Source organism: Solanum dulcamara, chromosome 12 (genome assembly GCF_947179165.1).
Source record: "Solanum dulcamara chromosome 12, daSolDulc1.2, whole genome shotgun sequence".
Taxonomy (NCBI): Eukaryota; Viridiplantae; Streptophyta; class Magnoliopsida; order Solanales; family Solanaceae; genus Solanum; species Solanum dulcamara.
The window spans coordinates 31048280-31072539 of record NC_077248.1 but is presented as its reverse complement, the minus strand read 5'-3'; the positions used below and the strand labels follow the sequence as shown (position 1 = coordinate 31072539).

Here is a 24260-nt window from a genome sequence, read left to right as displayed (position 1 = left end):
AAGATAAAAATTACTGAACAAAGTTTACCGTGAAAGATCAAGGAAAGCCATAAAGATTGGTGGCTTTGTCTTTTGGGTTCAAATCATTCAACAAATACTCAATGGTGAGTATGAAGCTTTCATGGCCTGATGAAAAGGCACGAAATGCTTTGCGGTCGGCATAGAGCTCAATCCACTCAACAAAAAATTTTGTGCTTGGATCACGTGCACAAAGAATATTGTGCACAAACCAGAGTAAGCACAGTGACTTCTTGCAAATTTTTGAAACCTCTTCGGAGTTTAGAAGGACAATCAAATCCTTCTCTCTGAAGCCTTTTCCAGTTAACTTAAGCAGTTTCTTATGCTTCTCGACAAACTTAGAACTCTTGGATACCTAATCCAACATTGCATCAATACTAAGAGTATAATGACAGTTTAAGCCTGTCATTATTTCAAATTCTTTCATGCTGAAACAGACTGATATGCCACAATAATTTATTCAAATAGCTTTTTGTTCATCACTAATTATATTTCTCCAAAGAAGTTGATATGCCAAGCTCATTTGAAAATGTGGAACTACTTCCTCATCTATGTTCAAAAACTTCTTAAATATACTAGATCGAAAATATTTTTCTAATTTGTTTTCCACAAGAATTTTTTTAAAATCTTTGAAAGATTTTTTCATATCTAATCTAACAACGATATCACCTTTTAAATCATAGGGCTGATTGTCCAGCACTGTCTACAAGCCATAGTCTGAAAATTTAATTATCATAACAATGGCTTCTGTTGAAGAACTGTTAGGAGGGGAACCAGCAGTAGAGGCAAAAAAGGCATTGATATCATGATGAAATTTTATTCTTCTTTCAGCCAACACAATATCGTTTGATTTGCTTGCTTGTTTTGAAGAAAAATCAGCCTTATCACATATATTTTCTTCTTCTTCTTCTTCTTTTGAAGAACAATCATCTTTATCCATTGTTGATTGTTGTTGAGCCTCAGAACCCTCATCTGATTGCCTATGGGCTTGAGGCTGCCTCACCATCTACCATTGTGACATCAGCTAACAAAGTTAATTTATTAATAGATACTTGTGCTTCTGCTGATTTTGCTGCTGCTGCTGCTTCTCTTCGGGATTGTGTGCTTATTCTTCTAGATTTTCGGAGAGTACCGCTTAAAGAAAATTTTCTTTTTGTTCGAGCCATTTTTCTACACATATGAGATAAAACACATAGATTAGCACAACTAATTCTTCAATAAAATAGAAAAAAAACTACAATACATAATTTCATATTTTTTTCAAATGAGTGATTTGCTACATCAATTTAAGGAGTTTATGCAGAAACAACAACAACAACAACTTAAGGTAGCAATTTAAGAAATTAAAAATACAACTACTTAACCAGTTGCTTTAGAAATATTTAAGTTGTTACGATAACTTAAATGCAACTTAAAGAATAAAAAATTTAGTGTAACAATTTCAGTACTTGCTGCTGCAGCACCTTAAGGAATTCTCAGTAGCAACTTAAGAGTTGCTTCATCAACTACTTAAGCTGCTACAACAACTGTAGCAACTTAAATAGTTGCAACTCAAGGAATTTACTACATCAACTTAAGCAGTTGTTTCATCAACAACTTAAATCGTAGAAACACCTTAAGGTTGCAACTCAAGAAATTTACTATATCAACTTAAGCAGTTGCTTCATCAACAACTTAAGGTATTTAATGAAATAGTTTAAGCAGTTGCTTCATCAATTACTTAAATTGTTGCGACAACTTAAGGTTGCAAGTTAAGAAATTTGTTGCAGCAATTTAAGCGGTTGGTTCATCAAGTACTTAAATTTTTGCGACTTATTAAGCAATTAATGATTTTTCTTCAACAGCTGAAAGGGCGGTTACAATAAGTACCTCGTCTTTTGAAAAAAATCAAATAAATTTTAAAATTGCTGCAACAACTGTACACCTTTTTACTCTTATTTTTTCTACTATGTCCTTCATACATCATTTATTTCTTCAGATTTTCATCAATGTCACACCATCACAATAATGAATATAATGTATTAGGGCAAAAAAAAAATAAACTATGAAATATTTGGAGAAACAATAAACATAGCATACACACACAACATGCATATTCTTTTTTTTTTTTTTAAATTATGAAAACTGAAACTCAAAACCTTAACTATTGAAGAAATTTTTACCTCTGTCACAATAATAATGTCGAGGACAAGAGAAGAAGACGACGCAAATGAAGAGCAAAGCGCGAGACGAAAATGAAGAAAGAATAGAAAACTTGAAGAACTTTGGAGAAGAGAGGACAAAGATCTTTGGAGTGGAGAGAAAGATGGAGAGAAACGATTTCTTTTTTTCTTTAAAAAAAGGCGAGAATGACTAATTTGAAATGGATGAGTTGGGATTCCTATCAGAAAAGTGTAAAAAAGTTTGTATTCTTTAAAAGTTTAACAAATTTTAAAATTACATCTCATCCCATTTAACTTAATTCCTTAATTAGTAAATAATTTGATTTAACGTTGATCAACCTGTCACCTTGTTTTAATTGGAGACTTTTTTTTGTTACCTATTAACTCAATTTTCTCCGGTTTCCCTAATTCAATTTTATAATAGACTCCTGCTCGACCAAATCATCCCGGGTGCTCACCAGCTTCCTGAGGACCGGAGAAGTGAAACTTTTGACTTTGGCGATCGATAATGGAGTGGGAGAGTGATGATAAAGAACTAAAGGCGGCCGGAGCTGAACCTCTTCCGGCCGGCCGGCGAGGAGTCCGCATTCACGGCTGGGAGATCGACTGTCGCAAGCTTTTCATTCTCAATTCTGTTCATCTTCAACGGTTTTCTCCTTTCCCCTCTCCCAACATACAATTCAATTAACCCTCGTTTTTGTCTTTCACTTGCATTAATGCTTAATTTTTGTATGTTTATTGTGTCAACGATTAAAACCATAAGCATCTAATTTCTTGCTTTTTTAAAGCTTATATGATTTCTGCAAGCATTGGAGATTCTGGTGCTTGTTTGGTTGCATATAAGTTTTTCTACTGTAATTGCTGGAACTGACAGCAGTCAAATGGTCAGATTTTGAACTGCACTGCAGCGCAAAAGTGTGTATATCAGTGGCCGCACGGTCATCTCTTCCCCCCTTAGGCTTTCCTTGTTCCCTGTAATCTATTAGCCGAAGGACGTCATTAAATTTCCTCCTTTGTTGGTTTTAAATTTTTCTCTGGATGTTCTGCTCTCCGTTCAGGAGAAAAAGATCTATGGTTTAACCAACTTTTTTTTCTTAACGGTCTCGACTATTCCAGAGCGTATCTGCTACCTACACCAACATAGGTACTGGGTAATATGGGTTAACCGACTATTGATAAATCAATCTGCTAACTAAGGACAATTGCAGTATTCATATTATACTGGAAGTTAACCGATAATAATGCTCCACCTTTATCCCAACTTGGAATCAATATGCTTTGCAAAACTCACACAGCAGAGTTTCTAATTAGCCATTAATTGAAAGATTGAAGCAAAGTGCAGTAGAAGTGTAGGGCTTGAGTTAGACTCAAACATGAAATAGGAATTCAAGAGGAACCAAATTTACGATTAAGTGACTATGTCAATTCCTAAGCGAACAACTTTAGTGTGACAAGAATTTTCCTTTCCGAATTTACCTTTTCTTCAATGTGTGCTAGACTGTTACTTTTCATTCGTAACAGACATATGGATCGTAATTGATGTGCTGCCAAAAGTTTCATGAAAAGCAATGTATCATCAAGAAATTAATGGTTGGAAATATTTGTGAGATTCAGGCGACCTGTCTTGTTGTAGTAATGCTACAGTGAACAATTGGCTGCAGATTTTTTATGCTTATGCGTAGAACCATTGCTATGCTGTTCTTGTCAAGCATTTGATATCTTCTTTAGTTGGAAAGGTCTAGTTCCTCTCTAAATGCTAATGCTTATATGAATACAGATGGGAAAAAGAACTTCAGACAACTCACTTGCCGGAGATGGTATTTGGAGACAATTGTTTGGTGCTTAAACATATGAATAGTGGCACAAAATTATTTTTCAATGCATTTGATGCTTTAGTTGGTTGGAAACATGAGGCATTATCGCCTGTTGAAGTTCCAGCGGCTGCAAAATGGAAATTCAGGAGGTGCTCTACGCTCTCATCTTTATGCTAATGCTATTTTAAGAATTCTGCATATGTTTCTCCAGCTTTTCTGTATATAAAAATTGTAGAATGATAACGAAAACCAGTGGTAGCGGTTTAGCTGCATTTATGGTAAGAAACCATAGTGAGCAAGTAAGAAGAAAAACTAGAATGAGAATAAATTATAAAAGACTAAATGATAATACTAGAACAGATGCATACAAGCTACTGGACAAAAATGAATTAATCAATAGAATACAAGGTAAAAAACTATTTAGTAAATTTGATTGTAAATCAGGATATTGGCAAGTAAAAATGCACCCAGAAAGCATAGAATGAACAACATTCACTTGTCCAGAAGAACATTTTGAATGGCTAGCTATGCCTTTTGGTTTAAAACAACCCCGCTCATTTTTCAAAGGAAAATGGATGATATGTTTGGAGACTATAAAAATTTTGTATTAGTTTATGCAGATGATATTTTGGTATTTAGTAAAGATATTCAAGAACACTTAGGACACCTACAAACAGTTTTTAGACTATTTGTAAAATACGGAATAATAATTAGCAAAAAGAAAATGGAGTTATGTAAGACTCATATTAATTTTCTAGGAATAACTTTAGGAGACGGCAAAATAAAGCTACAACCACATATAGCTAAAAAGGTACTAGATATGCCAGATAAATTAGACAATACGAAAGATTTACAAAAATTCTTAGGCCTTGTAAACTATACTAGAAATTTTATTCAGGACTTAGGAAAGATAGCAGAACCTTTATATGCAAAAACAGGAAGTAAGGGCTAAAAACATTTTAATGCAGAAGATATTAAGTTGGTACAACAAATAGAAGAAAAGGTAAAGAATTTACCCGACCTAAAAATACCCTTAGAATCAGACTACTTAATAGTCCAAACTGATGGAAGTCAGTTAGGATGGAGAGCAATTTTAAAAGTTAGACCTAGTAAATATAGTAGTAAAAGCGACGAAAGAATATGTGCATACCAAAGTGGTAAAAGAAAATATGAGTAGTATAGATGCCGAGGTGTTAGCTATAATATACGGGTTAAATAGCGTTAAGTTATACATTCTAAACAAAGCTGAAGTATTAGTAAGAACAGGCTGCGAAGATATAGTCAAGTTTCATCAAACAATAAATAATAAAGCTAGTAGTAAAAGAAGATGGCTGAACTTTATGGATATTATATCCATCTATAACAACATAGTTTTTGAATATGTTAAAGGAAAAGACAACGATTTAGCTGATAGACTAAGTAGATTACAACTTAAAACTAACTGATACAATGTTTTTACAGCATGAGACCAACTGGCCAATAGCCAACAGACAAAGGCAAGGGCATAGCCCAATCAGACTCATACGCATAGACTCTCTTAGGTAAGATTAATTTCAGACCTCAAAGTACGGTAGACATGATGGAAAGAATTCATTTCAGAAAATTTAATTTAATTTCCTATCCTCAGTGTAATTTATCTTTCAGGATAATACCAGAATGCACTTTAGACAAAACTCAAAAATGTTTAGTAGACAATCTTTGGATAGCATATAATAAAAAAGACACTAAACATTTTATAGCAGCTAATAATGCATTATGTCAATACTTTTCAGATAAAAGTAGAGAACATAAGGTTAAATACTATGTAGTTATACATGGTAAGACTAATGGTGTTCTTCAGACTTGGATAGACGTAGTAAACTCAATAAACGGGGTAAAACTCTCTCTTTTCAACAACAACAACAACAACAACAACAACCCAGTGAAATCCCACAACGTGGAGTTTGGGAGGGTAAAGTGTACGCAGACCTGACTCCTACCAAGGTAGGACGGCTATTTCCGAGAGACCCTCGGCTCAATAAAAGCATAGAAGAAGTCAGATATGACAGGAAGTACAAAGCAATATGAGAAAAACAAATAACGTAAGTAACACAGATAGAATAGAATACTGAAAGTACAAAGAGTAATAACTAATAACAGAAATCATAGCACAAAAAATTTATAGTGCGCGCCTACTAATAAGGCAGAATAATGAGACTTTGTATTAGCCTTCTACCCTAATATGAGCCCTCCACACCCTCCTATCTAAGGTCATGTCCTCGGTTAGCTGTAACTGGGCCATGTCCTGTCTAATCACCTCTTTCCAATACTTCTTCGGTCTACCCCTACCTCTTCTGAAACCATCCATCGCCAACCTCTCACACCTCCACACTGGGGCATCTGCGTCTCTCCTCTTCACATGCCCAAACCATCTCAGTCGCACTTTCCGCATCTTATCTTCCACTGAGGCCACTCCCACCTTGTCTCGAATAGCCTCATTTCTAATCATGTCGCTCCTGGTATGCCCATACATCCATCTCAACATTCTCATCTCGGCAACTTTCATCTTTTGAATGTGAGAGACCTTAACTGGCCAACACTCGGCCCCATATAACATAGCCGGTCTAACCACCACTTTATAGAACTTGCCCTTAAGATGTGGTGGCACCTTCTTGTCACATAGCACACCGGAAGCGAGCCTCCATTTCATCCATCCTACCCCAATACGATGTGTGACATTGTCATCAATCTCCCCGCTGCCTTGCATTATAGACCCAAGGTACTTGACACTATTTTTCTTTTGGATAGCCTGGTCACCAAGTCTAACTACCGCGGCAACCTCCTAAGGTGTCTCACTGAACTTGCACTCTAAGTACTCTGTTTTGGTCCTACTCAGTTTAAACTCTTTAGACTCCAAGGTATGTCTCCAATCCTCTAGCTTAGCTTTAACTCCGCTACGAGTCTCATCGATCAGGACTATGTCGTCCCTGAAAAGCATACACCATGGCACCTCACCTTGAATTTGTCGCATCAATCCATCCATCACCAAGGCAAATAAAAACGGACTAAGAGCTGATCCTTAATGCAACCCCATCACAACTGAAAAGTGCTCTGAGTCCCCTCCTACTATCCTTACCCTGTTTTTTGCACCCTTATACATGTCCTTGATCACCCTAATATACTCCACGGGTACACCTTTAGCCTCTAAACATCTCCATAGTATCTCTCGTGGAACTTTATCGTAAGCCTTTTCTAGGTCAATGAATACCATATGCAAGTCCCTCTTCCTCTCCCTATACTGCTCCATCAATCTTCTCATAAGATGGATGGCTTTTGTAGTTGAGCACCCCGGCATAAATCCGAACTGGTTCTCTGAAATAGACACGCCTCTCCTCACCCTTATCTCCACCACTCTTTTCCACACTTTCATAGTATGGCTTAAAAGCTTGATACCTCTATAGTTGTTGAAGCTCTGGATATCCCCCTTGTTTTTGTATAGAGGGATCATTACACTCGACCTCCATTCTTTGGGCATCGTTGCCGTGTTGAAGATGACATTAAATAACCTAGTCAGCCACGCCAAACCTATTGAATTCGCGCTCTTCCAAAATTCCCTAGTGATCTCATCAGGTCCGGTTGCTCTTCCCCAGCGCATCCTACGCACAACACTCTTAACCTCTTCGACCGTAATACTGCTACAATACCCAAGATCGTGACGCCTCCCTGTATGCTCTAAATCTCCCAACACGAAGTCTCTGTCCCCTTCGTCATTCAGTAATTTATGGAAGTATGACTGCCATCTCTGTTTAATGAGGGTCTCATCTACCAATACTTTTCCATGGTCGTCCTTAATGCACTTCACTTGATCCACATCGCATGCTCTTCTCTCCCGCTCCCTGGCTAGCCTGAACAATTTCCTATCCCTCCTTTCTCTTCTAGTTCAGCATAAAGGCGTTCAAAAGCTGTCGTTTTTGCCATCGAAACCGCCTCCTTCGCCTCCTTCCTCGCTATCTTATAAAGTTCCTTATTCGTCCACTTCTCCACCTCATCCGTGCTTTCTATCAACTTCGCATACGCTATCTTCTTTGCTTTCACCTTCCCTTGCACTTCTCCATTCCACCACCAGTCCCCTCGATGCCGACTACGACTACCTGTCGAGACTCCCAACACTTCCCTTGCTACAATCCTAATACAACTAGCTGTTCTATCCCACATACTGGTCGCATCCCCACTACTATCCCATGCCCCCATGTCCTTCAATTTCTCTCCCATCTCCAGGGCACTAGTTGTGGTCAAATTCCCCATCTGATCCTAGGTCGGTCATCCCCGACCCTTTTCTTTCTAGTCATCTTGATCCCTAAATTCATCACCAAGAGCTTATGTCGAGTTGTAAGATTGTCTTTCGAAATGACCTTACAGTCTTTGCACAGACCTTTATCATCCTTCCTAAGGAGTAAAAAGTCTATCTGAGTCTTAGCCACCGAACTACGAAAGGTTATCAAGTGGTCCTCCTTCTTTGGGAAACTCGAATTCGCTATCACCAACCCAAAAGCTCTTGCGAATTCCAAAAGTGAAACTCCTCCATTTCTGTCCCCGAAGCCAAAGCCTCCATGCACATCATCATACCCTCTCAAAATAGACTCGATGTGCCCATTGAAATCCCCTCCCACGAACAGTTTCTCAGTAGACAGTATGCTTCCCACTAACTCGTCCAAATCCTCCCAAAAGCGTCTCCTCTTCCTCGGCTAGGCCCGCTTGCGGCGCATAAGCACTAATAATGTTCAGAGTGATCCCTTCAACGACCACCTTAATCGACATCATCCTATCAGTGATTCTCCTAACCTCCACCACCTGATCCCTTAAATCACTGTCTACTAAAATGCCTACCCCATTTCTATACTTTAATCTACCAAATAACCAAAGCTTATACCCGTCTACCTCCTTAGCTTTAGGGCCTACCCATTTGGTCTCTTGGACACAGGCTATATTAATCTTACTCTTCTTAAGAATCTTAACTCACTCTATGGACTTTCCCGTTAACGTGCCAATGTTCCAAGAACCTACTCTCAGTCTAGACGTTCCTTTAACCCACTCACCCCTCTTTACCCTCATCCCCGTCCCCGTCCCCGAGCGAGAACATGGCCCTAGTCTATCATAACTATCCAAAGCCACGAAAACACATATAAACTAATTAATTATTCAAAAGTCAACAGTTAGAAAATGCCACGACAAGTGTATGAACAAAGAATATATGGATACCGGAGGTACCAACTCCAGTTGTAAGAACCTGGTTCACGCCGGGAAATACTGTTCACACCGAAAAATACTGTTCACACCGGAAACACTGTTCACGTCGGAAGCCGGAAAATCACTGGACGATGCCGGAAAATCTCTCCGTTCTGCTTGTGAGTGTGGGAGACGAGAGCAGTCGACGACGACAGGTGGATCTGTACGTGACGACTTTTAGTAGCAGCTCGAAGAACAAATCTGGGGTACTTGCTAACTTGCTGGAAAGAACCTACAAAAATCAAGGCACAAGCAGAAAGACAGAGCACAGAAATTGACAAATCCGACAATGTATGAGCCTTAACAGTTGCTAGATTTGCAAACCCTCTTTTCAAATGCTTTAATAATTTTACCGAAGCTTTAGACTATGCCAGAGGGATGCTTGGGCCAAACATTTATATTTCACCAGCCCTCAGACAAAGCCTAGCCCAAACTCCTCAATACAACATTCAGAAAGACACAGATAAGATAATTTTCTATGATCATTGTTCTACCATGGCTGAGGCCTTCAAAAGACTCAATACCAAAAATGAGGCCCTCATTCAAGAAAACATGAGACTTATGAAGCAACTCGAGACTTTCCAAGGTAAGTTTGTTCCTACGACAGATACAGTTACTCAGACCCCAGAAACGAGTTCTCCATCTCAACCAAAAATGGATGAGAAGGGTGTGCATTCCCCTCCGAATGCTAAGAAATCTACTGTATCAGATCATGATACAGCTAGTCTGGTTCAAACGGTAGCCGATAAAGACATCAAATCCGTTAATGGCTGTCACTTTGTCAAAAAGTGAAGACGAGGGATCTTCTTCCTCACGAAGAAGATTACCAAAATCCTTTCAAAAAGACAGTTACAAAAAGACTATGGCTCAGAAAAAGAAAAAAAATGACAAAATCGGAGCTATAATTAAGCAAACTTTGGAACAATTCCTTAGAGATCAAGGACAAGATAAGCATACTTTTAGCAAAGACAGTCCAAATATAGATAATGCTAGACTAATTCCCAACTCAGACGAAAATGCCAACACCAGTCCAAGTAGAACTCCAAGTTCTAATGAAGAATATGGAAGTAATAATTATCAAGACACTCAAGACCCTTATGAAGATGATGATTCAGGCATGAGCTTCGACTCCAATGCCTTGCATAATCTGGATACTTAAGCTATAGATACGTTCAAAAGACGAAGACAACAATGATACAACTAAAACAATAAAGGCTAAGGACATAAGATGCTTGTGGATTGCTGACCAATAATGTAAAAAGCAATGTACATAGTGTGCCATATGGGTATGCCCACAAATGTCTTGTAAGTGCTGTCACTTTATCCCTACCCTCTAAGGGAAAAACTGTTGACAAGTACGCGTGTGTTAGTCAGTCAAAAAGATGAATTGATAATGCATGTAACGACGGGGCCCACTGAGCACCCGACGCACATTATTAAAGAATCTTATCAGGATGTCGGCCATCAATAATTGGGCCATGTAGTGTATTTTAAAACCTTACGTTTTCTATCTCTAAGTCTATATAAGAGATAGTTGTGTGAGTTAGAAAGACAAAAGTTTAGAGAGAATAAAGAGAAGCCTTAAGTTGAAAATCTCCAACATATTCCCCTTCCCTTCATGTACAATAATCTTACCCTTTGAAAAACCATCCCTGGCTTGTACTAAAGTTTGGATAATAATAAGTGTGTTTGTGTAAATTTTTAAGCTTCTTTGCTCTTCGGGGTTCCCGAAAGGAAAACCTCTCTTAGTCCAATCATGTAAGTCTTATACAATTTTATACTCGATTCCCCCCAAAAATATGATATTACTTTGATTTATTGTTTTTATATGTAAACTGCTGTACAGTTTTATTTATTTCCCCCTAGTATATGGTTAGCTTCTTGATTTCTTAATAACGACTATGGATTAACCTGTAAATTTCTAGGATTATTGGCCTTGAAAGTCCGCTTAATGAACAAAGGACGAATTTGTTGCTAGATGTATGTCCGGGGTGTGGTTAAAGATGAAGTTGTTAAGAACTTAAGTTAAGAGGAAGAGATGAACAGGGTAGGTTAAAAAAAGAAAGTAAAATCAGGGAAAACAGGGTGCAAACCACTAGATAAACATGATATAGGATGAGACTATATGAGAGAGGGAGTACTGAGTAGAATTTACAACTTATGTAATAAAACTCTATCTTCATTCTAAAAAATCACCGCAAAATCACCATTTATCTAAATCTAAATCTATTAAATCTGGTATCAGAGCGAGAAGTTTCTAGAACAAGATATGCGTAGACCATTTAAAAATAATCAAGCTTTACAAGAGACAAAAAACAAGCTACAACAATTGTATACCTAATACAAGTGGCTTAATTATACCAAAGAGGATAACTATAGACTAGAATATTTAATAGACACCATATCACGTTTAAAGTATAAATTAGTGATACAGCTTAAAGCACGATCAAAAAATTTATGAAAAGACATCCTGCATACCGAGACGTATGATCTAGATATTGACTATTATATCGCGAATATAAGATAAAACAGACTGCCGTACAATTAAAAGGAAAATTAGAAGAATATTTACAAGTAGCAGAAACAGTAGACTATTTAGATAATAAGTATAACTGGTTTAGGAAAGAACATGTAGTTAAATGGGATCTTATAAGTGCCTTAAAGTGGGAGATACAGAGTTGTCAGAGCGATATAGATAGTAGTAATAATCGACTTGGATGGTGTAGAATGCGTATTAGAGAAAAAACTTATCAGCTTGGATAGATCTATGCATAATCTACCTTTATTTCAATGCTTTCGACAAGTTCATAAGTGGCTTCAAGAAGAATTACGTCATAACTTAGAAGTAACAAAGGCAGAAAAAGAAATAAGAACAATTTTACCCTCATCCTTTGTATCAGATCCTGAACCATATATCGTATATTTATATAGACAATTAGAAGGTCTAGAAAGACAAGTTAATTATTCTAATAATCGGATAAAACATTACAGAAAAATACTTATTTCTATTCCATTAGGATAATCTTCATGCCATTAGAATATATAAAGAGAATCAGATTAAGACAAAACTAGATACACGAAAAACGAAAATTTAGATCTGAACTTAAAAAGAACCTTGCTTGGTTAAAAGAACAGTTAGATAAACCAGTGTTTCAAGTACATCCATATTTTACAGAAGCTCCATACAAAGAACAGATTGAGCTTAGAGCGGAGTTACTTCGAGAAATTTCTAGCATACAAGACGACATTAGATTTAGTACTTATAGAGTAGAATTATACGGAGTAATTTGGAAAGTTAGCTCCTTAGGATAACAAAATAGATTCACTAAAACATCTTGAATACTTAGATTTACGAATACATCCTGAAAAGAAATACAGAGCTTTACATAAAACCGACCTAGAGCCCGTTTGGATGGGCTTAAAAAAGTAACTTTTATGTATGAAGTGCTTTTAGAACTTTGAAGTGCTGAAGTTATTTTTATAAATAAGCAGTTGAGTGTTTGATAAAAGTGCTTAAATGAGGAAAATGATGTGAATTTTAGGGTTAAAAGAATAAAAAAGGTAGTTTGGGAATTTAGTTAAAATATAAGAGATATAAAAGTAATTTTCATGGTCAAAGAAAATGACTTTAAGCACTTAGAAAAAAAAAGTTAGGAATCCTAACTTTTCATTTTTGACTAACTTTAAAAACTTTATGGCTTAAAGTTAGTATTAGGCAAACACGTCCAAAAGCTAAAAGGGGGCTTTAAGTTGGTTTTGACCAACTTAAAGCCCATCCAAACGGGCTCCTAGTAATAAGATTATATTTCCTTATAAACAACCCGAATTACAAGCACCTAAAAAAACAGAGATAGACGAATTAATTAGTCAATTAAAAAGGATAGAAATAACCCCACAAAACGAAAAGCAATCATTATTTAAAAACCACAAAATGGACTTTCTTTCACATGGACCAAGAAGGACAGCCGAAGAAAACTGTCAAAGAGACAGACAAAGAGTAAGCTATTCAGATAACAAAATTGGTAATAATTTTATATCTACAATCTTATCCTGACGACACCCTAGTGAAGAACAAAATCAAGAATTAAATGAAATAATAGATGTAGACAAAGATTTACAGATATTTCAACATAATCAATTAAAACTATTAAACCCTAAGCTATTATACAATGTTAGATGTTTCTCTAAAGACAATCAATTATATAGACATTATAGAGAAGAACAAATATCAGCACTAGGAGAAAAAATTTCAACTCTAAATTTAGTTAACCCTACTTTCTTGAAAACAATTAGAAATCCTAAAATGCTGTTAATGCACATGGGATTAATAGTCATAGGGATAAAAGGACTAACTCGAAAAAATTTAGGATCTAAAGTCCGGTTCAAACGATAGCCGATAAAGGTATATCAAATCCGTTAATGGTTGTCACTTTGCCAAAAAGTGAAGAAGAGGGAATCTTCTTCCTCAGGAAGAAGATTACCAAAATCCTTTCAAAAAGATAGTTACAGAAAGACTATGACTCAGAAAAAGAAAAAATATGACAAAATCGGAGCTATAATTAAGTAGACTTTAGAACAATGCTTTAGAGATCAAGGACAAGATAAGCATGTTGTTAGCAAAGACAGTCCAAATACAAATAATGCTAGACTAATTCCCAACTCAGACGAAAATGCCAACACCAGTCCTAGTAGAACTCCAAGTTCTAATGAAGAATATGGAAGTAATAATTATTAAGACGCCCAAGACCCTTATGAAGATGATGATTCAGGCATGAGCTTCGACTCCATTGCCTTGCATAATCTAGATACTTAAGATATAGATACGTTCAAAAGACGAAGACAACGATGATACAGCTAAAACAATAAAGGCTAAGGACATAAGATGCTTGTGGATTGCTGACCAATAATGTAAAAAAGCAATGTACATAGTGTGCCATGTGGGTATGCCCACAAATGTCTTGTAAGTGCTGTCACTTTATCACTACCCTCTAAGGGAAAAACTGTTGACAAGTACGCGTGTGTCAGTCAGTCAAAAAGATGAATTGATAATGCATGTGACGATGGGGCCCACTAAGCACTCGACGCGCATTATTAAAGAATCTTATCAGGATGTCGGCCATCAATAATTGGGCCATGTAGTGTATTTTAAAACCTTTCGTTTTCTATCTCTAAGTCTATATAAGAGATAGTTGTGTGAGTTAGAAAGATAGAAGTTTAGAGAGAATAGAGAGAAGCCTTAAGTTGAAAATCTCCATATCACGATTAGAATATAAATTGGTAATACAGCTTAAAGCACGATTTAAAAATTTATGAAAAGACATTCTGCATACAGGGACATAAGATCTAGATATTGGTTACTATATCGTGAATATAAGATAAAACAGACAGCTGAACAATTTAAAAACACTTAAGAAGAGTATCTAAAATTAGTAGAAACGATAGATAGCTTGGACAACAAATATAACTGGTTTAGACAAGAACGAATAGTTAAAGGAGACCTTATAAGTGCTTTAAAGTGGGAAATACAAAGTCAAGAAAGCGATATAAGATATAGCAATAATAGAATAAGATGGTGTAATATGCGCATAAGCGACAAAGCTTACCAGTTAGGATAATTTAATGCTAGAAGAATATGTAGGCTTAGAATGGAACTTAGATAAACTAAGCAAACCGAAAGTATTTGTACCAGAAAATCACCTAATATATACTAGTTCTAAAGGAGAAACCTCAATAAGATTTACAGACTATAATTATACTAGTCAAAATCAAATGGATGATACAGACCTACAAATATTTCAACAACATCAACTAAAATTATTAAACCCTAAGACATTATACAATGTTCGATGTTTTTCTAGAGATAATCAATTATATAGACATTATAGGGAAGAACAAATATCAGCCATAGGAGAAAACTGTTCAATCCTAAACTTAGTTAATCCTACCTTCCTTTTTGAAAACAATTAAGACTCCTTCCATAATGTTAATGCACATGGGACTAAATTTTTTCTAGTTTGTCCTTTTATTTCTATGACTACTAGTCCCATGTGCATTAACATTATGGAAGGAGTCTTAATTGTTTTCAAAAAGGAAGGTAGGATTAACTAAGTTTAGGATTGAACAGTTTTCTCCTATGGCTGATATTTGTTCTTCCCTATAATGTCTATATAATTGATTATCTCTAGAAAAACATCGAACATTGTATAATGTCTTAGGGTTTAATGTTTTAGTTGATGTTGTTGAAATATTTGTAGGTCTCTATCTACATCCACTATTTCATTTAATTCTTGATTTTGTTCTTCCTCCGGATGTCTTCTACGTGAAAAAATTCTAGATATAGGATTATTACCTATTCTATTGTCTGAATAACTTATTCTTTGTTTGTCTCTTTGACTATTTTCTTCGACTGTATTACTCCCATAGTCTTCTTCTGAACTTGGTCTCCTTATCGGACTGGTATTGGCATCTTCATCTGAATTCGGAACTGTTCTATCATTTTCTGGATTTGGATTGTCTTGACTAATAACATGCTTATCTTGTCCGTGATCCTTAAAAAATTGTTCTAAAGTCTGCTTAATTATGGCTTCGATTTTATTATTTTTTTTCTTTTTTATAGCCATATTCTTCCTGGAACTGTCTTTGTGGAAAGTTTTAGGTAATCTTCTTTGTGAGGAAGAAGATTCCTCTTCTTCACTTTTTGGCAAAGTGACAGCCATTAATGGATTTGATATGTCTTTACCGGCTACCGTTTGAACTGGACTAGCTGTAAAAGACGATGGCTAAATTTTATATATATAAATGAACATATTAGGAGAAATATGAGTTGGAACGAAGTTATACAAGACAAGGTGGGAGTGACATCCATGGGGGACAAGATGAGTGAAACGAGATTGAGATGATTTGGACATATAAAGAGGAGGTGCACGGATGCAACAGTAAGGAGGTGTGAGAGGTTTGCTACTGAAAAAGAACGGGGGGAGGGGGAGAGGATATTAGATAGGATATGACACATTTTCAGCATACTAAGGTCATGACCCTAGATAGGATCATAGGAAAGTACGATGGTCAAGGATTAAGGTAGAAGGGCAGTAGATAGCCAAGTGTCGTACTTTTATGCAGGAGGCATGGGCTAGTCTCCTCAACTCATCTTCTCCTTATTTAGTAGCGTTAGTATTCACGTTGTAGCTTATTCTGCAATTTTTACTAAGGTCTATTGTTTCTTTTGCTTTATTCATCTTGTTATTTTGCTGTCATTATTTTCTTCCCAATCCTGCTTTGATTTCACTTCTTTTGAGCCAAGGGGCTATCAAAAACAACTTCTGTAGCTCACGAAGGTAGGGTTAAGGTCTTCGTACATCCTACCCTCCCCAGAACCCACTTGTGAGATTACCTTGGGAATGTTGTTGTTGTTGTTGTAATATGTTATATTTTAATTTATATGTATATATGACTTTTGAAACTTATGGCTTGAAGCATATCATTATATTTGTGTGGCTAGAAGAATTTTGAAATTTGTGGTCTTAAATATGCCTAACATTTTTGAGGCTATTAAAGTTTGTCATTAAGGGTAGAATGGAAAGCTTAAGTTAAATTGTTACTAAATATATAAAATTATCATTCTTTTGAACAACAACAACATATCCAGTGAAATCCACAAGTGGGGTATGAGGAGGGTAGAATGTACGCAGACTTTACCACTACCTCGTGGAGGTAGAGAGGCTGGGGATGGTCATTCTTTTGAAATGGACTAAAAAGAAACACTGGCACATAAACTGGAAAGGGGGAGTATAGAGAGAGTAGGCGAGAGAGAGTGCACGTCAAGTGTCTTAATTGCTGTCCTTCATTATTCCCGTTCGAACTTCATAGTAATCAACTAATCATAGAACTGACAGACATCTCTAGCATCTCTTAGACCATTGAGATCTGGAACTAAAATATCATGTACTCTTGGTAGTCTGTTAAATTTCTTTGTTGATGTAAAAACCTTGCTAATTATAATTGTCAATTGAATGAGTGTGATTTAGATTCTAAATCACTAGAATTTATCTGTTTTTACCTGAGGCGATCTCTGTCAAAGTAGATCATGCCTTTTACTTTGTGTTCTTTTTCCAATTTTCCCTTTGGACATGGTTTGCGACTTCAGTGCAATATTAAAATTTCTCTAAGTTGATAGTATGGTCTTGACCAGGACAGATGTATTTCTTTTATTTTCTATGCTAAAGGTGAGTACTCTGATATGTTTTCTTGCTTACCTTTTCTTCTTTTCCTAACTCCTTTTTGCCTTTATTTCTTTTCTTTCATCTTTTTGGTTTCTGCAGTAAACCTTTGCAACAGGTGGTGCTCGACTATGACTATACCTTCACAACACCTTACTGTGGAAGTGAAACCGTCGAAAGAAATGTCGAGGTTTCTACCTTATGCCCTTCTAATAAAACTATTTGAAGATTGAGAAGGTTTTGTCATTCAGAATTCTCTTTTGCAGATTTTGTTTAAGCCAATTGACAATTAGTTTCAATGTGTTTAGCTTTGTAGGCTGTCTTATTTAAGCCAATGGACTCATGTGCATTTCAGGGTTACAACTTAGCAATGATCTGCGCTGAGTTGAAGCATTATATTATTTGAATTAATAATATGCTATAGATTATTGTTATTTTAAATTTTTTTTGATGACCGTGGTGTCCGTACCAACTTTCACGCACCTCGACTAATTCCACGGAATACCTGCCACCGCGCACCAGCAACAGGTACCGGTAACTTTGTCCACCAAGGCTAGGACGGATGAGAAGAATAACCTAGTGTTTTTTTGTCTCCACTGAGATTTGAACCCAAGACAGGGTTCTCAACCACTTCATTGACCACTAGGAGCCTATTTGGATTGACTTATTTTTAAGCAACTTATAAGTTGAAAACTACTTATAAGTTAAAAAAAAAAGTAGGTGCAGGCCAACTTTTTTTTTTTGACTTATAAGCTGTTTTCAACTTATAAACTGCTTAAAATAAGTTCATCCAAATAAACCCAACTATTTATTGGGGCTTATTTTAAGCACAAAATGACTTTAAGTTGGCCAGTCAAACACTCAAAAAAGCTGAAAAACAGCTTATAAGCCAATCCAAACGGTCTCTAGGTCACAACCTTGGGTGCACTATAGATTATTGTTATTCCGTTACTCATTTAATATTTATACAGTTTTGCCATCTTGGTATGTTATTGCTTAAAATAGCTTTGATCTATCACCAATAAAGACTTTCCTTTGTTTTCCTTTCTCAACCATGTCTTTCAATTACCTTTATAAAAAAAAAAACCGTCTTTCAATTGCAGGGTCCTTTGCTTTCAAAAGTTGTTTGACTTATTCTGGCTGCTGTTGTCTGTTCAGTGTGGAAGTGCAATACCTGAAGAAGGAAGCAGCTGCATTCAGTGGGAGGATTGTAAGGAGAAAATTGATTTGGTTGCATTGGCTTCTAAAGAACCTATTCTCTTTTATGATGAGGTTGGTGGCTCAGGTTTAAGTGATTTCTGGGTCATGTAACTGAGCAGTGTCATTCATGTCAATTTGATATTTTTACCTTCTTAGCACGAAGGTAAATCTTACTTCAATTTGAACAGATAATCTTATACGAGGATGAACTGGCTGATAATGGGATCTCACTTTTGACTATTAAAGTGGTAATGTTCTGAGGATGCTTTTTTTTAATTAAACTATGTCAATATTTCCAACTTCCACAACATTAGCTGGTTATAATAGATTTGGACTGATTTTTTAAAGTTTCTAGAGAGTCATGCCTAGTGGTTGGTTCCTATTGCTGCGTTTCTGGGTGAGTGACTCTGCTACACATTTTCCACAAATAGTATTATGGTTTACTAACGAATCCATTGCATCAGAAATACTGTTATGTCGTTCATTGATAGTTGGACATGTTCCTATAGCTTAGGGTTGATGGAGTGCTCATGAGACTAAGAGACACACGTTTGCATTGTTTATTTGGGGAGCGTAACAAATCCTGTATTCTCCGTGAAAGCTGCTGGAGAGAAACCACATTTCAGGCCTTGGCTTCTGTGAGTTTAACATCCCCTCTCTTCGACTCTCTCCACGCGCAACCACACACACACGTGTCTAGTATAAATCTATCTACGTGGGTGCCTAAATTCTTTCCCTTTTCAATGTTGTGGGCACTGCAACCTGTTTTATATTCTGAATTTTGCTTAGTAATGGCAGTTTATCTTTAAATTTTAGTGAAATGGTTGGTTCATTCACTATATTGATATAGGCTGTTGGTATGTTGCACAATTTCACAACAGCTGCTGCTGCAGTGATTATGGGATCTTGTGGTGAGTAGATAAGTTTACAGGAAGCAGAGAGTGTAGGTTTGCTTCTGACGCGAGAAGAAGAAACCAGATCTAAATGAAGTAAAAAGTGGTGGAGAATTTAGAAAGAGACAAGCAAGTAGGAAGAAAAGAGTGCGCTGGTGGAGGTGGAGATCTGGCTATACCTCAGACGGGTTGCTAATATTATGCATATCACATTCTAAAATTCATAATGATGTTAAATACGTAGCTATTGCAACTACTGTGTGCGTGCGTGCGTGCACTTGATGTTTATTGCAACTAATGAATTGGAGACCAAGAACTTTTACTGCCTATCAAAGTCAGGAAATAAGTAATGGCTACACATTTTAAGACCTCCCTGGTATTCACTGAGACTTCACTAGACTAATATGGATAGGCCTAACTTCAATAAGAATGACCCTACCATGCATTGCACCTAATAACCAAAAAGGTTCAATGACCAAAGTGTTGCTTCCTTTTACCAATATTTTAGAAATATACTTGAGAACTTGAACGTGAACTCTCAAAACTATTGGCTGCAGCATAGTTATGTGGCATATCACACTATTTCTCTTTATAACGTAAATGGTCTATGCAACATTCTGTTTCTTATTAAAAAAAAGCTACATAGTTCCATCTAAAAACAACTTTTAGGGACACCGTGAACTTTCCCTTCTTAGAGTACATTCCATGTTAGTTTTATTGTTGATAAGAATTTGTTTTTAACTGTTAACTGTGTATATATTTCATAGGGACAGATGAGTGCATGGAAAGTGCTGAAATCATATCTACAATAGAACTTCCAAAATCTATGATCCTATGTCTATAATGAATCTAATACATCCATGGTAGGGACAGGATCATTAGAAAATATCTGATTACACCAAAAACACAACATTAACATACAATTTAACTTGATCTGCTGCATACTATTCTCTTTATTCTCAAAATATCTGGAGTTTCTCTCCTTCCAAATTGTCCACCAGATGCAAGCATGAATAGTTCTCCATCTGCTTTTGTTCTTAGCCAGCAAACCTACGTCTTCCCAACACTGATGTGCCTCTGTAACCTTTTCAGGCATAGACCATGAAATGTGTTAGAATAAGAATAGAAACAAGAATAGTATATACCATCCTACTTAGAATAAGAATAGGACTATGAATATGAACAAGAATAAATATAGAATCATACTTGGAAAAGGATCATAATGTAGTGTCATAGTTGGAAAAGGAGTCTAATGTAGTATCTATAAATAGGGTCTCAATGTAATAATGTAGAGACACAATTCAATAATATTTTTCTCCTATATTTCTCACATGGCATCAGAGCCTCTACGATCTTGGTAGAGAATCAAAGAGCTTCCGCTGTCGGCGGGTGGCTATTACCCATATATGTCACCCGTTTGGCCAATGAATATGCTAGCAAAAGTTGGGTCATCGTATAGCTTTCCGGTGACTATTTTCTCATATCTAATTTGTGTAGCACCGTACATCTTTCCCGTTATTACTTTCTTATATTTAATTTGCGTAGTACCGTACATTTTTTCAAACTACTTTCTCATATCTGAGTTGCATAGCACCGTGCCATCTTTTCGGTGACTACTTTCTTATATCCATTTGCATAGCACCGTGCATCTTTTTGGTGACAACTTTCTCATATCTTATTTATGTAGCACCATGCTATTTTTTCGATGACTTCTTTCTCATATCCAATTTGTGTAGCACTGTGCCATCTTTTTGGTGACTATTTCTTCATGTCCAATTTGCATAGCACCATGCCATCTTTTCGGTGACTACTTTCTTATTTGTATAGGGTCGTGGCCATCATTTCGACCCTACCCATATAATTTCTCTTTTTTAGTAGGGTCTTGTCGTCAATTCGACCCTACCCATATAATTTCTATTTTCCAGTAGGGTCGTGCCATCATTCTGACACTACCTATATAATTTTATTTCTCAGATTGTGACCACTTTAAGACATCAAATCTAATACTTCGACACATGAGCATGTTCCGTTCAGTTTTTCGATGACTTTCTTGTTTAATGTTGACTCGTCTATTGATTCCAAGGCGATCCATATATTTTATACTAGATTTTGAGCACTTTCCGGCGACCGTTGCACTGTGAAGAAGTGTAAGCAACCACCTTGTTGCTCAGGGGGAGTTTAGTAGCCTTGTATGTCAATTATGCAAGTAACTCTATGGACTGAAACAGTCTTCTCAAGCTTGGTTTGGAAAGTTCAGCACAGTAATTTAGGAGTTTGGCATGTTTCATAGTAAAGCCGATCATTATGTGTTTTATCACATTTTGCATCAATTTCAGTATTTCATGAGAAGACTGAACACATTGAGATTGACTATCTAATTTATGAAGTCGAGTGATCAACTTGCACTTCACCAAGCCCCTCACCGGTCCTCATTTTAATTACCTCGGTAACAAGCTAGGTACATATGACTTGTATGCACCAGCTTGAGGGGGAGTGTTATAATAGAAATAGAAACAAAAATAGTATATACAATCCTACTTAGAATAGGAATAGGAATAATATATAGAATCCTACTTGGAAAAGGATTATAATGTAGTGTCCTAGTTGGGAAAGGAGTCTAATGTAGTGTCTATAAATAGGGTCTCAATGTAATAATGTAGAGACAATTCAATAATATTTTTCTCCTATATTTCTCAGAAAATGCCTTTGACATTTAAGAATTATCTCTGTAGTTTCCCTGTGATCTTACAATGTATCAATAGGAAGTTAACTGTCTCTGCTTTTTCACCTCAAAAGAAACATCTGGGACATAATTGTATCCTTCTCTTCATAAGATTATCCTGTGTAAGAACTGCCTCCTTAGATAGAAGCCATACGAAACGTTGCTACTTCGTGAGGAATTTTGGTTTTCCAAATGTGTTTCCAAGGCCAACTGATTTTCTGCTGATTGAGATGGTTCATCCTCCTGTAAGCTTTACTCACCTTGAATGAACCTTTATCACTACCCTGCCACCAAAGTTCATCATCACCATCTTGAAATCCACTGAAATGATCTATTGTGTTGAAAAATTCAGCCACTCTTTGAATTTCCCAATCATTGAGCTGTCTTCTGAAAATGAAGCTCCACACCTTCAGCTGTCCACAGATTTGCTATGGTTTTCTTTTGGTGCAACACTAAATTCTGAATATCTGGAAAAAGCATTGACACATTGCCTGCCTTGTGCCAATCATCTTTCCAGAAGTCAGTCTTTTCCCTATTGTTCACTTTAATTTTGGTATTATTCTTGAACTCATTCCACATAACTCTGATGGATCTCCATAAGTTCACACCATAAGGTGTAGTACTTTCCTTGGTCATCCATTTATCTTCCTCATATTTTGCTTCAATTACTTCCCCACAGTAGATGTTTTTCATATGTATACTTCCATAACCATTTCATTCTCAGTGCCTTGCTATGATTATTCAAATTCTTAATCCCAAGTTCCCCATACTTCTCATCTACGATCAGTGCCTTCCATTTTTACAAGTGGAAGCCTTCCTTTCTTTGTTCCCCTGCCACAAGAACTTCCTTCTAATGCTCTCCAATCTCTTAATGACCTCTTTTGGAATTGGAAACAAAGACATCATATATGTTGGCATGGCATCTAAGACTGGATTAATGAGTGTTAATCTCCCTCCCAAAGACAGTTACTGACTCTTCCATCTCGCCTATTTCTTCACACTTCTCCTTGACATTGTTCCAAATTTCAGATGATTTGAACTTGGCTCCCATAGGCACTCAGCTCCCAGAGGCATTCCAAGGTATGCGGTTGGTAATGAGCCAACCTCATCACCTAAGAGTGCATTCAACACCTCCATATTAGTAACCTCATTGATGGATATAGAAGGCTTTACCTCCCGTTGATGTGGAGTCCTGCTATGCCCTAAAAAACCAGAATCACCCTAAAAAACCTGAGTTGTTCTTTTACTGCATCACGAAAAATGAGTGTATCATTGCATACTGAAGATGGGTCACCTCCAGACTTTCCCTTCTCTAGCCACATCAAAGACGTCTAGCAAACCATTTGTGTTTGCTGTATTCACCATGTTGTTGAGACCTTCCACAACTTGTAAGAACAGAAAAAGGTGACAGGGGACCACCTTGTCTAAGACCCTTTTGTGGTCTAAAGAAACCTACTGATGCACTGTGCACCATTAATTAACACTGAGAAGCTCACTGTTGAGATGCAATATTTGATCCAGTGAATCCAGTTCTGCCCAAAGCCCATCCTCTCCAGTAAACTCAGTAGATATCTCCAGTTGACATTATCAGATGGTTTTCTCTATGTCTAACTTGCAGAGAATTCCTGGTTTCTTTTGTTTCAGTCCGGATCCCACTGTTTCATTAGCTACTAAGACAACATCCATGATTTGCCTTACTTGGATGAAGGCCACTTGTTGCGAGTCAACTAGCTTTGCCATCACCCCGTTCAACCTCTCTGTTATTACTTGGGAGAATATCTTGTATATGCAGCCTATCAAACTGATAGGCCTGGAGTCCCTTAGCTCTTTGGCACATTTTTCTTTTGGAATAAGAGCAATGAATGTGGCATTGAAACTTTTCCAAACATTTCATTATCATAAATTTTTTGAAAGGCATTCATAATATCTTGCTTTACTGCCTCCCAACATTTGATAAAGAATTCCATGGT

At 36.6% G+C, this 24260-nt stretch overlaps 1 protein-coding gene across 8 annotated transcripts in view; it reads left to right on the top strand.

Moving 5' to 3' along the window:
* The first annotated feature begins 2570 nt into the window (after positions 1–2570).
* LOC129875528 (TIP41-like protein) overlaps positions 2571–24260 on the top strand; it is a 30840-nt gene continuing 9150 nt past the window's right edge. For 3 of the 8 annotated variants that reach the window (XM_055950828.1, XM_055950830.1, XM_055950827.1), the window contains exons 1-7: positions 2573–2828; positions 3958–4143; positions 17578–17665; positions 18634–18747; positions 18864–18923; positions 19031–19072; positions 19185–19313. In XM_055950828.1, coding sequence (XP_055806803.1) covers positions 2689–2828; positions 3958–4143; positions 17578–17665; positions 18634–18747; positions 18864–18923; positions 19031–19072; positions 19185–19313 — 759 coding nt within the window. In that variant the 5' untranslated portion in view covers positions 2573–2688. Of the gene's footprint in view, positions 2829–3957; positions 4144–17577; positions 17666–18633; positions 18748–18863; positions 18924–19030; positions 19073–19184; positions 19314–19525; positions 19930–24260 lie in introns of those variants that run through there. The other 5 variants (XM_055950831.1, XM_055950834.1, XM_055950826.1 and 2 more) reach the window with 5 other exon arrangements.